Source organism: Vitis vinifera, chromosome 16 (genome assembly GCF_030704535.1).
Source record: "Vitis vinifera cultivar Pinot Noir 40024 chromosome 16, ASM3070453v1".
In the NCBI taxonomy this organism is placed as follows: Eukaryota; Viridiplantae; Streptophyta; class Magnoliopsida; order Vitales; family Vitaceae; genus Vitis; species Vitis vinifera.
The window spans coordinates 21,007,439-21,024,349 of NC_081820.1; the positions used below are offsets into that span (position 1 = coordinate 21,007,439).

The window sequence follows — 16,911 nt, forward strand, 5'->3', positions numbered from 1 at the left end:
GAGACGGTGCACACCCATATTGTCCCATCAGGTCTTGTTTAATTTTTTTAATTAGATAAAAATGAGAATTATTTTGAATAAATAAGATGAGATAAGGATGAAGCGATATATCCCGAACCTGTTTCCATTATTATCTCTATGTAATAATGTTATTTTCTAGAAAAACGACATTGGAACATGGAGTTAGATGAGTGTCTAAGATCAAAGATGGCTGGACCCCATTTATTAGTTTTGGGATAAGCAAAGGTTCCAAGATGGATACATTATATTAGGCGTTAAGTCTTTTTATATACCTGAGAATGGTTAAGCCTTGATTTTCTTCTTTTTTCTTACCTTTTCTTTTAACAACTGGTATCAGGTCATGAGTCTGAGTCCGAGTCGTAAGAGTAAATCTTTTTTTCCTGTTCTTCTAACGAGTGGTATCAGATCATTCAAGTCCGAGTCGTAAGAGCTGCATCTTTGGGGAGCCGCATGTTAGAAATGTAACCTCCGGATGAATGCATGTAAACCTTCCACCAAACCCAATGATCATATAATTTTTTTTTTTTTAAAAAAAAAAAGAAAAAAAATGAACCCATTTCTCTACAAGGATGAAGAAACACATTTCGAAATTAGCTCATATTTGAAAGCTATTCTTCAAGATAGTTTTTTAGTTCTAAAGCAAAAAATGGTAGTAATTTTTTTTTAATTTATAAAATACCATTAATAAATTTTTAAAGATTTTTTTTATGAAAATAAATTATTTTTTAAAACAAATTTGAGGCTATTTTAATTATTTTTATAAATTAATTAAAAATATAAAAAAATATTTTTCCTATTTAAATTATCAAATATGATTTTATTCTAAAAATAATAAAAAATTATTTTTAATAATCATTTAAAAAAAAAATGATTTGAAAACATTACCCACGTACATCCCAAATTTTTCGAAAGGTGGGGGAGCAAGAGCCGGCAGGCCCTCTCTACGATTATTGTTATACGACACGTGTCAATCATGCATAGCGAGTAGTTATAATGAAGACTCTCATTACAACCACATAGCCACCTGCAACAAAAAGCCAGCCACCATAGCTGACGCTATAAAAGGTTGAGACCCAGAAACCCCCCGATCTCACTCTAAGGTTTTCCAAACCGCGTACCTATTTAGCGGTTTTCGGGCACCGCAGGCGGCGTTTCCTTCCGGCGACCTCAGAAGATAGGAACCAACAAGTTTCGGGGGCGATGGATTCGAACAGATCGATAAATCCAAGTGGGTATTGGACAAACGAAAAGCACGTCCAATTCCTCAACTCCATGGAAGCTTCCTTCGTTCGGGCAATGTTCGAGAGCAACGGTCATCCTCTTCCTCGTCTCGACCGTTACCTACCAGACACGTCTGACTCCACTCTAGATTTGAAAACTCACCCCACGAGAAGATTTTCCACTCCAGGTATTCATAGTTAATTCATCTGCAGGCCGCTCCTAACGATATTATATTTTCCACATGGGTTGTCTTCTCTCTCTTCCATGCCGCGACGGCGCATTTTAGCGCTGAATCCATCATCCTTTGACACTGCTTTTGTGTTTTGGATCGTGCAACGGAGTGCAACTGGGGCATGTTAGACTCTGCCGGAATTTTGCAGAGAGGTGTTTGGATGTGTGCACGTAATTAGAACAACAAAAACCGTGTTTTCTAGCAGTAATGCTGTTTCTTCATACTAACAAAAAGCATGTTCTTCTCAAATCTCAAGTAATGTCTACGACCATGAGAGACTTTCACTTGAAAACGACGCCGTCTCAGTGATTACACTCATGGGTGATGATTACTAGACAGTATTGCGTTCAAGCCTGACCATGAAAGATGGGTTTTTGGGGTTGGGGTTGGCATCCAAACGCCGCCTTAAGAATCTTGACCTTGAGAATATGTCATAAAGATTGATTTTTTTTCACTCATTTGGCTGAGATCTTTTTTTGGGTTTAATTGCAGTAGGTTCAAGAGCCAGGAGTTACCGTGGAGCTGACAAGAAAGCTGGCAGACCACTGTCATCTCAACCGTACAATTCTTCACAGGATCAGGTTAGCATCACATTAATAATATAAACCCTGTAGCACCGTATCACATCATAAAAATTTAACTCTTTTCTTCTATATTTTAATTTATATACTGCTTCATAGAAATATTATACTGTTTTAATGCATGGTATTTGATAAATGATAAATTAATTTAATGACGTGTCATATGTCCACATCTTTGTGGAGTGTGACATCATAATTAATTTATAAATTTTTAAGGTTTGAAGGTAATTTATTAGGCTTTTGAAAGTATTTTTTATATATAATGTTTTATTTTTAATTATTTTTTAAAATATCTTTAAAAATATATGGGAAAATATTTTAAAAAAAGTTTCTTATTTTAAGAATAAAAAGTATAAAATAAATAAATTTTTTTTAATAAATGAGAGTTTTATTTTTTATTTTATCTCCTTTTAGCTAAAGTTTCGTATAGTAAAAGGTTGAAAAGTTTGAATATGAGAGGTGAAAGTGCAAAAGAATGAAGCTGGAGGGGCAAAGTGGACTTCAACCCTTGATGTGTAATTGCATTACTTTATGTATTTTTTATGAACCTTTAATTAAAGAGGAGTGTTTTTTTTTTTTTTTTTGGTCCACAGGTGGTCCCACAGCTTGAAAGCAGAGCAGGTGATAAGGCTTGAGAGAGACCACTCCAGTGTCTCCATCTCTACTGCTAACTGAGAAAGATTCTTCTTCCATTAGGGCTTCCTTTTATTTTATATTTTTTCTTTTCCTTTCTAGTAAATATGGCAGTGCTGGTGATTTTCTAGGGAAAATATCAGTTAGAGGGCATTTGGGTGATTGAGAAAAAGGTTGAAGATGATGTTTTATCACTAAAATGCATGCACTCCAAAGATGGGAGAGGCCCTACTAGCTATCTCCATCAATCGAGAATGTTGGAACTCTATGATGTAATATTAATTTATTAGTTTTTTTATTATTAGATATTTGTTGTGAATAAATAATTAATTACTTTAATTTATTTGGAAAAATTTGTAGGAGGAGATAATGGAGCATAGGGAAAAGGACAAGGGAACAATTCAATTTATACATCCAATCACATCCTTATCTTGGTTGGTTACTCATTCTTTTCACGTCCAAACCAACAAATAAAGAGACTTAGGGATGGTGATCTTTGAGGGTTGGATGGGGCGGTTGGTTAACTCGAGCTTAATCCATATATAAAACTTCCAAAAATTCTAGGATATTGAAGTACCATATAAAAGATCTACTAGGACCTATTAAATTTTAAGATTTAATCTTCATAATTTAATTAGAAAGGAGATAGATGTCGGTAAGGCAAAAGTTTGATTAATATCGATGTGTTTGTTTTTTTCTAACTTTTTGTTAAAAGTAATTTGCTTTCATACTTTAAGTTATTTATTTATTTATTTTAAATTTTTTTATAATTTATTATAAATTTTTGATTGAATAAAAAAAATCAAAATAGTTGTTTGATAAACCAACTTAATAACTTAAAATAAACTAATAATTTAATTTTAATTATTTGATAAATTAAGTATGTTTGATAAAATAACTTAATGATCTGACTTAAAGTTAAAAATAATTTTAAGTAAAAAGTAAAAATAATTAATTAATTCTTAAATCTACTATTCATTTTACCTTTTTACCTTTATTTATCTTATTTAACTTCACGATCTCATTTGTTACTCTAGGATTTCTATTGTTACTCAATCTACTTTACTCTATTTATAATTTATGAAGATAAATATATTAATTTGACGATTTAGAATAAATTTAAGTTAATTTTATCAAACAATCTTAATACTTAAATTAAAAATTAAGTAAAAAATTTTAATCTAACAATTTAAGTATAATTTAACTTAAAGTCAATTCAAGTTATTAAGTAATAAATATTAAATTTTATCATCCACCCCTAAAATATTAGACTTTTTCTAAATATAAAAAATAACATGTTAATTTTTCTTTACTTTTTAATATTTAATAGAAATAAAATATTACAAAAATAAACAACTTAATACTATTAAACACTATTTAATTTGAAGTTTTATTTAGAATTAAGTAAAAAAAACACAAACACTACTTTAGAGGATGTTTGGTAAACCTTAATACTTATTAATTAATGACTTAAGTTGACTTTACGTTAAATTATTATTAAATTGTTGACTTAAAACTTATTACTTGATTTTTACTTTAAGTATTAAGGTTATTTGGTAAAGTTAATTTTAAATCATCATTTGACACATTTACTCATATTAATTTAACTAATATTTATTTTTATTAATTTTAAGCAATAAATTTATTTATTAAACACCTATATTTAAAGTATTGTAAATGCATAAGATAATTACAAAATATATATTTACTATAAAAGATAAGTTGTGAATGTGGAATTATAGTTGTAAAATATACTTTTACTAAACATGGACAATTAAGGTAAAAGAGAATTAAGATTAAGAATAAGTGAGTATTTGGTAAAATTAACTTAATACTTGTTACTTATTTAAGTTAAATTATTTTTAAGTTGTTGACTTAAACTTATAATTTATTTTTTATTTTAAATATTAAAATTGTTTGGTAAAATTAGCTTAAAATTCATTATAAATAATCAAATTGACATAGTTACTTTTATTAATTTTAACTAATATTTATATTTTAACAAATCTTAAGCAATGAATTTATTTTTTAAACATTTAATGTAGATATATAAGGTAATTACTAAGTTGTGAATATAGAATTTCACTAAACATGGGTAAATGATGTAAAACAATTGAGATTAAGTTAACTATTTTGACTTAATATTTAAAATTATTTTTTACTTTAAGTTGTGATATTAAATTATTTTACTAAACATACTTAATGACATAAATTAAATTATTAAGTCATTAAGTTACTTTATCAGACACTATTTTAGATTCATACTACATCTTACACTTCATTAAGCACTTAACACTCCAAGATAAATTAAAATCTTTTCAAAATTGGATGAAACATTTTCATATGAAAATCATACTTGTTTTATTGCTATTTATGCTTAAAATGGTTTTCAAACTTTCATATTCAAATGAGTGTTAAGAAGTATAAGTTTTAACTTAAAAATAAGAGTTTTTGAAGTTTAGGACCAAGGGGCAATTGAGTCCCTCACTCAAATGGGTGGTCGTCAACTAGAGTGATGGGTTGTGTCCCTTAAGTGCTTTAATGCATAATTAATATGTTAGTGAGTTGTGATGACCTTTCCAACTCAATTGAGCAATCAACTAACTGGTTCACTTGGGACTCGCCCAAATAGTCACCTGTAGTAGTGCACTAATTATGTCTAATTACTAGTTGGTGGTTGATCGGACCCTCAACTAGGACTTTAAGGTTTTTGTTTCCAACAACTTGTTTTCATCCATTTTATATATAAAGGTCTATAAACTCTCATTTATGATTTAATGACCATGAATTTAATGTCAATCAATGAGTGAGTGTTTTTAAGTGCCTTAGTTTTATTTGTATGTAATTGACTCAAATAATTGTAAACTAGGAATTTTCATTATTTGTAGTCTTATGAGGCATTTCCAACTGTGAGATCACTTGAAGATTTCAAGAGCGGGTATTGCTTGAGAGAGTCCATTGAAATCATAATCCAAGGGCGATCGTTTGAAAACTTTGGTTTTGAAAGTCTTGTGGTTGTAAAGGGTCCATTGGAACCATAATCGAGTGTAAAGTTTGAAGGCTTGGGTTAAAAGCCTTGTTAGTGGAACCCTTAACGTGGTTAAGCTTGATGAGAGTGGATATAGATTGGGTTGCATAGAACTATTATAAAACCTTGTGTTTGTATTTCTCTATCCCTTAATTATATTTATTTTTGCATGCAATTGCTCTTTCATAACCCAACTCACCCTCTTTCGGTGATTAACTTTAGTTGATTAGTACATAATCCTAACATGGGTATCAAAGTATGAACTCTAATATGGGGTTTAACTACCTTAGAGGAATAATTAATCAACCATATTCACCAATAATAGACAAAATTTCAATTTCTAAACTCTTATTCTCTTACAAACATGATTATGCTTATTAAAAAGCAAGAGTGAGTTAGGGCCTATTTGGTTGGTGTTTTCAAAAACTGTTTTCTGTTCTTGAAAATAAAAAATATTAAAAACTTATTTGGTTGAGAAAGTTGTTTTTGTTTTTCTTGTTCTTTGTATTCTCAAAATGACACTTTTTAGAGAACAAAAAAATGTTGTTTTCCCCGTTTTTTATTGTTTGCAGAACAAAAAAAAAGCCATAAGAGAACAATTGTTCTCCGTGTTTTTTTTCTTCCTGTTTCTCAGTTCTATTATTCAATTGAGATCTGAGTTTTTTATTTTTTATTTTTTATTTTTTGTATTTTTTTATCACGTGTTGTTAGTTTTTTTTTTTTTTTTTTTTCTTGTTTATATTTTCCCGTTTGGATGTTGAGAAAAGTGGGGAACGAGAAAGAAAAAAAAATTCCTGATTTTTCCCGTTTCTCAGTTTTGATTTTTCTTGAGTTGTTTTGTTTAAGAAAAACAAAAAACCTGCTTTAAGGACATGGAAGATAAAGAAAACGAGTTGCTTATTGAAAGGGTTTTGCAAGTGATTTTTTTCTCAGTTTTGAAGAAGATGAGAGATTGTAGAGAATGAGGGTAGTAATATGTAAATAAGGTAGTAATATTGGGTAAAGACTTTTCTCAAGATTGGAATGATTTGAGATATTTTTAAGGGATATGAGGGTCATTTGTATGGATAAAATGGTTGGTTAAAAAAAAAATTCATATATAAAGTGAAAATTTATTGATCAAAGCATATTGATTGGTAAAATATATTGGTCAACACAAATATAACACCATCTTCAGCCATGGGAATCCATTGGAAAGTGACCATCTTCAAACTTCACTTTACTTGCATTTATTTTCATGTCCTATTTATTTTATTTACAAGCTTGTTAGGTGAAAATCAGTTGTAAAAATTAAATTAATTCTTTTTAAAACTTTTTATCTCATCTTAATAGAATATACTATAATTTTTAATAAAATTAAAGATTAAATCAAGAAAAAAAATGTTAATAAAAATGATTTTATCATGATTTATTTTAAAAATATATAAAAAATATTTTTATTTTAAAATTAATCAAATGTAAAATTAATCAAACTATTATCATTTTTATTTACTTTTCTTTCATTTTCCCCCAAATTTTGTTTCAAATTTTATAAAAACTAAAAAAAAGAGTATTTAAAATCTAATTAATATCAAATCTATTTTTAAAATTTTAAAATGAAATATTTTTTTTTAATTTAAATGAATTGTGTATATAAAAATTATTTATAAATTTATAATATAAAGTTACTTGAAGAAAACACTTTATTATTGGAAAAAAAACATATTTCAAATATGTTTTTTGTTTTACTTGTTCTAAAAAACTTTTTTATTAACTCAACCAAACATTTTTTTTGTTTGTTTTTGTTTCAGTTCTCAAACACATTTTTTTTTAAAAACACCAAAAACGATTCTTAAAAATTGTTCTAAAAAACTATTTTTCAGAATAGTTTTCAAAAACAACAACCAAACAGACCCTTAGTTTCTAAAGTCTACTGATTTTGATTTATGGGAAGTCATTTAACATGGATATCATTTTCCAACTAAAATTGAAAATAGAGTGTCCATTCCAAAACCTAGCTACGAGTGGGATGAGGTAAACAAAATAAATACATAATTAGATGTTAAAACCATATGGTACTTGCATTGTGCATTGATAGAAAAGAGAATAATAGGATCTCCTCATTTGAATCGGCCAAAAATATATATGAAGACTCTTAGAAATAACTCATAAAGACACTAATTAACCACTCATAAAGACACTAACCAAGTTAAAGAGTCTAAATCACTATCCTTATGCATAATATTCATCATTAAGTATTTTGAATCTATTGGTAAAATGTTTGCTAGGTTCATGAAGATCACAAATGAATTTTAAGCTTTGGAGAAGATGTACACCAAGGTGGAGAAAGTCATAAAGATCCTAAGGTTTCTACCAAACAAATATGAAGCAAAGATGATGATAGTTCAAGAAGCAAAGGATGTTACTAAGATCCCTCTTGAAGCACTCATTGGGTCATGTATGATCCATAAGATCAACATGAACAATCATCAATAGGTTGAAGAGAAGAAGCATGACACAAAATTCAAAGCTTCAATAATTGATAATGAATAGGTGGAAAGTGAAGGTGAGGACTTTGATATCATCACAAAGAAGTTCATGAAGTAGAGAAGATCAAGGGGATAACATCTCATTCAAAGAAAAAGTTCTCAAGTGCTAGCAAGAAGAAAGTAATGGTGACAATATGGAGTGCAAATGATAAAGAAAAGTGTAAAAATGAAGTTTCAGCATATACTTTATGATTTTAGAGGATCATGAAAATGAAGTAAATTATAATCCTAACTATAATCTTTAAGATACTTTTTAAGAATTACTGATCTTTAAAAACATGGTTTGGAAAATGTCTCTCTAAAAAAGAAAGTTTCCTCTTTTCAAGATAAGCTTAATGAGCTCAAAAAGAAATTTGAAAGTGTTGAAAAGATAAAACATCATTTGAAAAAGAAAATGAGGTTTTGAAAAACAAAATTCACAAAATTTTAAATGGTTGCATGACCTGCAATATGATCTTAGCAAGTCAAAAATGTATTTTTGATAAAAATGGATTAACTTATTGGCTATATAAAAATAAAAGGTATTATAAAAACTATTTTGTGAAAGAGGCTTCAAGTAGTAATCTAAATACCATTTTTAATTTTTGTGGAATAAATTGTCACATTAGAGGTATTTGTCCTTTGAGAAAATCCCCCAATGTTGTATATGGTTCTAAATCATTTTGGATTCTAAATGAGAGAAAAGCTAACCCTCTAGGACTCAAGAAGAGAGGAATATAAGGTTACATAAATTTGTTTTGTTGGAATCCAACCAAGAAGAAAGGAAGATGTCCTCATTTTGGATATATAAATGTGAAAAGGTAGATCATTGGTATTGGTAACTTAATTTCGTAAACACATCTCTTCCTTTTTGGAAACATTTTCTTGGTTATTCATTCGATTCATAAAATTTTAAAGTAATTTTTGAACTATCATATAAACACATCATAAAGAATTTTCAAAGTTAATCAAATCATTTTCATGGACCATTTAAGTGACATGTTTCTTGATATTAAAAAATTTTAAAGAATTTTTTTTATTTATAGAAAATTGAAAGAAGTATCTCTTGGTTACAAAATGGGATATTCAAAATTCATAGAGATATCTATAATACTTGATCAATCTAATCATCCTTATTGGGAAACTGTCGAAGTGGTAATGAGTTGGGATTTAAGAAAAATATTGATAAAGCTTGGCTCAACAACAACAAAGAATGAAAGAGAATGTAAAGTTAGATAAATAATGAAGAAAACTCCACATAAGAAAGAGTAAGCAAACAAAGAATATTAATGAGAAGAGATAACATCACTCATTATGAAATGATCAAATTTGTATAAGGGGGATAAAATCCTTTGCCCTTCGCATAGAAATGCTTCAAATTGATTTAATTTGCTCTTTTTATGTCATTGAATTGAAATTTTATTTTTTTAATCATAAAACAAAATTAATAATTGCTGGATGATGGTCGTGCAAAGAAAAATTGATATATCATTTTGATAAAATTGGTATTGTTGTTAGTCTAAGGTTTCGATTAAGAAGAATATATATATTTTTAATGAAAAAAACCCTTAGAAATAGGATGCTTATGTCCTTACATGTTTTAATGATATCATCTTATACATAATATGTGTTGTATTTTGTTTTAGCAATCTTGAATGTTGATGCTATTTATATTCATTATACTATTTTAGGATCATATACGTATGCATCTTGTTTAATATCTTTATTCGTCAATTACTAATTGCTCTTTGTGTTACTATTTGAACACCCTTAATATACTTAAATTCTTAAATTGGATATTTTCTTAAATAAAAATAGACCTATATTGAAGGAAAATATTTTAGCAACCATGATTTTGTCAACATAAAAAATAAGGAGATTTTTAGATTAAAGTTTAATTAATCTCAATTTTGATGATAACAAAATAAGATTCATATCTAATGATTTATATTTAAGTGTGTTAAGTAATTTTTTTTTAAAGAGGAAATAAAAATATTAAACCAAAAGAAAATTAAGAAGGAGGAGAAAACTTCAAAGAGATGTTCCAAGTTCATTAATTTAAGATCTTTGAAAGGCTATTAGTGCATCGGGTTCATGCATTGTATACTTCATTAAGCACCCAATACTCTAAAACTCATCCAATTGATCTCAAACTCGTGTAAAATCTTTTCAAAATTGAATGAAGTTTTCATATGAAAACCACAGTTGTTTTAGTTCTACTCATGCATAAAAATGATTTTCAAACTTAATGACTGTTAACGAGTACAAGTTTTAACTTGAAAAACAAGGTTTTTAAAGCTTGGGACCAAGGGACAGTTGAGATGTGGGATCAACTGGCAATCAACAGGAGTAGCTGATTGTGTCCCTTAAGTGCTTCATTGCATAATTATTATAGTGAGTTATGGTAATTTTTCTAGCTCAACCTAGCGGGGTCGACTGGTCTACTTAGTTTATATTTGCCAAAATTTGTAAAAAGAGACTACAACCTAATTTATCATAACCAAATTTGTCCCCCTCCCTTCTTGGATGTAAGGACAAAAATATCTTGATATATTTTCGAAATATCGCTTATCGGACGATGCCAACAAGAAACATGGAATGCAAATATTGATCATCTGAATTTTCGGATATTTTATCTACTTTTTGTCAATCTATGGACAGTATTTTGATATTTTATCGACATGTCAACATTATCACCGAAAAATCGATACCATGTCAGCACCCTTTTAATGTTAAAATTTTTGGCATTAAAAGCCTGACCCTGATACATGTGAGCTGTAGTAGTCCTTCTGAGGAAGGAGCTGAGCATGATTGAACCTAACGCAACCCATTTTTTTGGGGGATATTTTCTTCTCGGCTTCAAGCCTACAATAGACCAACCATGCCCTTCTGTCATAATACGAGTGTGATACACACACGTGACACTTTTGACAAGAGTACAATAATTTAAAAAATTATTCTTAAGTTACCGTAGTAGAAAAAGTTATTTCAAATGTGTGATAGTTTTTGCAAGGTAAGAGAGAGACATATATATATATATATATATATATATATTTAAGCAAAATCATCTTTTGAAAAGACAATTTTTCATTAAAAAAAAAATTTAATATTACAAAAAATTGGTAATCCAAACTAATTTAAAAATAAAAAAAGAGACGATTTCCTATTTAAAAAAAATTAATATTACAAAAAATTGGAAATCCAAACTAATTTAAAAGAAGAAAAAATTCAAAGGGAAAAAAAAATCAAAAGGGAAATTATCTCTTGAAGAGAGATTTCTCATTTAAAAAAATAATATATAAAAAAACTCAAATTAAAAAAAAATCAATATTACAAAAAATAATTTTTTTTAAAAAAATCCCAAATTAAAAAAAAAAAATATTACAAAAAATTGGAAATCCAAACTAATTAAAAAAAAAAAATTTCAAAGGGAAATTTACCTTTGAATAATTTTTTTTAAAAATTAGTTTGGATTTCCAATTTTTTGTAATAATAATTTTTTTTAATTTGGAAATTTTTTTTAAATTTATTTTTTGCAATATTAATTTTTTTTTAATGGGAACGATTTTTTTATTTATTTATTCGTCTCTTGATGAGAGATTTCTCATTTAAAAAAATAATATATAAAAAAAACTCAAATTAAAAAAAAATCAATATTACAAAAAATAATTTTTTTTAGAAAAATCCCAAATTAAAAAAAAAATATAATATTACAAAAAATTGGAAATCCAAGCTAATTAAAAAAAAAAATTTCAAAGGGAAATTTACCTTTGAATAATTTTTTTTTAAAATTAGTTTGGATTTCCAATTTTTTGTAATATTAATTTTTTTTAATTTGAAAATTTTTTTAAAATTTATTTTTTGCAATATTAATTTTTTTTAATGGGAACGATTTTTTTTATCGGAAATCGTCTCTTCAAGAGACGATTTCCCTTTTGATTTTTTTTAAAAAAATTAGTTTGGATTTTCAATTTTTTGTAATATTAATTTTTTTTAATGGGAAATTGTCTCTTGAAGATATGATTTCCTTTTTTATTTTTATTTTTAAATTAGTTTGGATTTTCAATTTTTTGTAATATTAAATTTTTTTGTGTAATATTAATTTTTTTTAATGGGAAATCGTCTCTTTGAATTTTTTTTTTTTTTGGATTTCCAAGGGAAATTGTCTCTTAAAGAAATGATTTCCATTTTAATTTTTTATTTATTTATAAAATCGTCTTTTCAAAAGATGATTTTGCTTAAAAATTTTTTTATCCGTGGACTCTCTCTCCTACATGACAAAAACTACTATACATTTGGAATTACTTTTTCTCCTACGATAATTTAAGAATAATTTTTTTAAATTACGGTACCCTTGTCAAAAGTCCCACACACGTGTGTGTGTGTGTGTGTATAACATTTTTTTGGGGATATTTTCTTCTCGGCTTCAAGCCTACGATATACCAACCATGCCCTTATGTCATGATATGCGTGCGATACACACGTGTGTGTGTATATAACACTTCCTTTTTTTATTTATTTATATATATTCTTTAATATATTATAACCAAATACCATATTTCCTTTAATATATATCAATTTCTTTGTTTGCTTGATTAATTTTATTCAAAAAACTTATTAGTTAAGAAAAAACTTAATATAAAAGCAAAAATAAGATAGCTTATACAAGAAGTTTTTTGACTTATTAGGAGCTCTATAGACTTTAACAAAACTTTTATAATACCATCTTTGTTCCTTTATTATTATTTTTTTCTTTAAATAAAATTCCAAACCAATCCTTTTAAAAACCTAAATTATTTTATCTTTTTATCATTCATTTAATGCAAAGTACAAAATATAAATTTCTAGGATTTTTATTTTATTTTATTTTATTTTATTCATCCTTGCATCTGTCTCACTTCCATAGCCTATGATTTAGGTATTAGATATCTTACTTAGTAGTCTCAGATTTAGGCATAAGATTGGAGCTATGATAAGTGTTAAGTTCGTGAGATTTTTATGGTAATTTGCACAATATTTCTTGAGTTATTTTGTTTGCCTAAACTACTTTGATTTATTGGTCATATGTAGTTTTCGTACTCCTTTATTGAGTAAACACATCACATTTAATATGAAACATACAAGTCAACGACAAGATTTATGTGAGGACAATTATCAACTCTCATTTGTTAATACAACCATTCAAGCCCAGTACTCCTTGCTTGTGCCAGGAAAAGACAACCTCAACCACTTCAAACGAGCTATGAGCCTACCAAGATTGAAAAAAGTATATGTAATTTAATAATTCTAATAAATTTTAAAAACCCATGACTAATGACTAACATTATTAGACATCCACAGGCTAAGGCGGTAGTTGGATATAGTTTTGCCGTCTTGATTTAATTTGTATTTAAAATAAAAATTATTTAAAACTCTTAAAAGGGATGTGTTTTAATGAATGCATTTTATTTTTGTTTTTTCATGCTTTATAAATTCTCAAATTTAAGAAATAAAAAGTGAAAATATAACAATAAAACTATTTCTTCAAAAATTCAAAATTTTATTGCTTTGAAATAAAAATTAAAGCAAAACTAAAATCCAAAAATTATATTCAAATTTCACTAATCTTTTACTAATTAATTAATATATATGTATATTTCATTTGAAAAAAAAATATAAAAAAAAAATAAATATCGATGATGATGATGATTATTATTATTATTATTATTATTTAGCTATTTTAGAAAATAAATCTGTTCTAAAAAGAATTGGTCATCCACTTTGGGGCGGTTCGAAACTTGTTCGTATGCACATAGAGTGAATTTACACTTAGCCGGATGAAAATGATCAGATATTTGTTGAATTACTTTTTGAATAAGAACAACGAGACGTGATGTAATCGCGAGGAAGAAAATGAAATGGTATACCAGTTATTGGGTTGTTGAGGTTACTACTTCAAATTCAGAAATCCAACTTTGAATGGCTTTGATTTCATTACGAATGAGAAAGTTGCTCGCAGCTTCCCACGCGTGGAAAAGTCATTGGCTATGTATTAATTTCCAGTTAGTGGCCCGAAAAGTCTTACTATATATAGCTATATGTATAGAATATTCATACAAGCCGTGATCAGATTGAGTGCGCTCTCCTTCCTGTGTTTGCATTCATCATATATGGGTTGGTGAAGGACAGAAAACAACACAAATGCATAAACATACACGCATCCAAAAATAAACTGAAGCACACAAACTTTGAAGTCAACTACTCATTCAAATATCCATCATCATTTATTGACTGCCACCGGATGAGAGTTGTTGAGACACTGCTTATAAATACCCAACACTCACACCCAGATTTCTCAACCCAGCTCCAAGAACGCTTCTCTTTCCTTCCTCAACTTAATCTTAAGCTTTCATTTCAGTACGTAGCTGGCATCAATGGCTTCAGTTGAGGAAATTAGAAACGCTCAACGTGCCAAGGGTCCGGCCACCATCCTAGCCATTGGCACAGCTACTCCCGACCACTGTGTCTACCAGTCTGATTATGCTGATTACTATTTCAGGGTCACTAAGAGCGAGCACATGACTGAGTTGAAGAAGAAGTTCAATCGCATATGTAAGTATATTCATTCATTAATTCTTATATCCATAACACTTGTATGCATATAAGAGTGTGCGCTATCAGGTGAGGCTCACCTCCAAGTGAATGAATGTTTCAAGCTTTCTAGAGTATAGCTTTTAGATAAATTACTTCAGGAAACTTGAAAATTGTTTTACTTCAGTAACCAATATTCTTTGCATCTTGCTGTAATGGCTTGAAGAGCTGTTCTTTGAATCATGTAGCATTGCTAGCTATAATTAAGAATAACCTTTTATACTTTTTTCAATGTTAAATGCTGGTTGATCATCTTGAACATATACCATATGACTTGTTGATTGATAAAACTAATGTGTTCATGTTACTTCTTTTACAGGTGACAAATCAATGATCAAAAAGCGTTACATTCATTTGACTGAAGAAATGCTTGAAGAACATCCAAACATGGGTGCTTATATGGCTCCATCTCTTAACATACGCCAAGAGATTATCACAGCTGAGGTACCTAAGCTTGGTAAGGAAGCAGCATTGAAGGCACTTAAAGAGTGGGGCCAGCCAAAGTCCAAGATCACCCACCTTGTATTTTGTACAACCTCTGGTGTAGAAATGCCTGGTGCTGATTATAAACTTGCTAATCTCTTGGGTCTTGAAACTTCAGTTAGAAGAGTTATGTTGTACCATCAAGGGTGCTATGCAGGTGGAACCGTCCTTCGAACCGCTAAGGATCTTGCAGAGAATAATGCAGGAGCACGAGTTCTTGTGGTGTGCTCTGAGATCACTGTTGTTACATTTCGAGGACCTTCTGAAGATGCTTTGGATTCTTTAGTTGGCCAAGCCCTTTTTGGCGATGGGTCTGCAGCTGTGATTGTTGGATCAGATCCAGATGTCTCGATTGAACGACCCCTTTTCCAGTTAGTTTCAGCAACCCAAACGTTTATTCCTAATTCAGCAGGTGCCATTGCGGGTAACTTACGTGAGGTGGGACTCACCTTTCACTTGTGGCCTAATGTGCCTACTTTGATTTCCGAGAACATAGAGAAATGCTTGACTCAAGCTTTTGATCCACTTGGTATTAGCGATTGGAACTCGTTATTTTGGATCGCTCATCCAGGTGGCCCTGCAATTCTAGATGCAGTTGAAGCAAAACTCAATTTAGATAAAAAGAAACTTGAAGCAACAAGACATGTGTTGAGTGAGTATGGTAACATGTCAAGTGCATGTGTGTTGTTTATTTTGGATGAGATGAGAAGGAAATCATTGAAGGGGGAAAATGCCACCACAGGTGAAGGATTGGATTGGGGAGTATTGTTTGGTTTTGGACCAGGCTTGACCATCGAGACCGTTGTGCTGCATAGCATACCTATGATTACAAATTGAGTGAAGAATGATAAGAAAATTTATATACAAGCCATGTCTTATTGTATTAAGGAGGTGTTAATGAAGATATATACATATATCTGCAAAGCTTGTAATAATCCTACAATAATTTATTCCTATCATAAAATTGAGGGATTGTAATTTAGTGATCGTTGGAGATTGTAGAGACCTCAAGTTAAAAAAGTGAGACTTCAAGTTCTTGTCATTTTATATTCTTGAAGTTCCCTTGAAATTTTTAATTTTCTATTCTCATAAATTCCATTGAAAAGAAAGAAAGAATTATATATATAACATTGATTTCAATTTTGGTAATGTAACTAAGAAATTTTCACCTTAATTTACTTTGCACTTGTTTGAATTTTGATTGAACACAAATATAATTACAAATTTTCTTATAATAAATTATAGTCACTCCTAAATGTTTATGCCAAAGCCTAGTACCCTAAATTATAGTTTATGTGTAACAATAGCAAGAATACGGTGAATAAAGGTAAATCTCATCAATGGGGAAAATGTCTCTACATAATCTATTCATTCTCTTTGGGTATAACTTTTTTCCATTAAGCGAGTGTGGACTCGTATTTTTCACGTGTGCTCCGACTAGATCGGCGAGACTTGCTTTTATTGGTGAAGAACTTAGTTTTGGAAAAGTCGGAGTCACCACTTATTTTATTTTATTTTAAAAGGGAAAATAAAACAAGAAAGAAAACCCTAAAGAAGTGACTCCATAGTTTTTTT

General features: G+C 28.9%; 2 protein-coding genes across 2 annotated transcripts; both read left to right on the forward strand.

Annotated features, from left to right (window-relative positions):
- Positions 1-1,069: 1,069 nt before the first annotated feature.
- On the forward strand, positions 1,070-2,994 carry LOC100241934 (uncharacterized). Its single transcript, XM_002278466.5, has 3 exons — positions 1,070-1,429; positions 1,967-2,055; positions 2,649-2,994. The coding sequence occupies exons 1-3, from the start codon at positions 1,222-1,224 to the stop codon at positions 2,688-2,690; spliced, it is 339 nt and encodes a 112-aa protein (XP_002278502.1). The 5' UTR covers positions 1,070-1,221; the 3' UTR covers positions 2,691-2,994.
- Positions 2,995-14,542: 11,548 nt separating this feature from the next.
- Positions 14,543-16,378, forward strand: LOC100262321 (stilbene synthase 2). The gene is made up of 2 exons (XM_002278447.5): positions 14,543-14,814; positions 15,173-16,378. The coding sequence occupies exons 1-2, from the start codon at positions 14,637-14,639 to the stop codon at positions 16,171-16,173; spliced, it is 1,179 nt and encodes a 392-aa protein (XP_002278483.1). The 5' UTR covers positions 14,543-14,636; the 3' UTR covers positions 16,174-16,378.
- Positions 16,379-16,911: the final 533 nt, after the last annotated feature.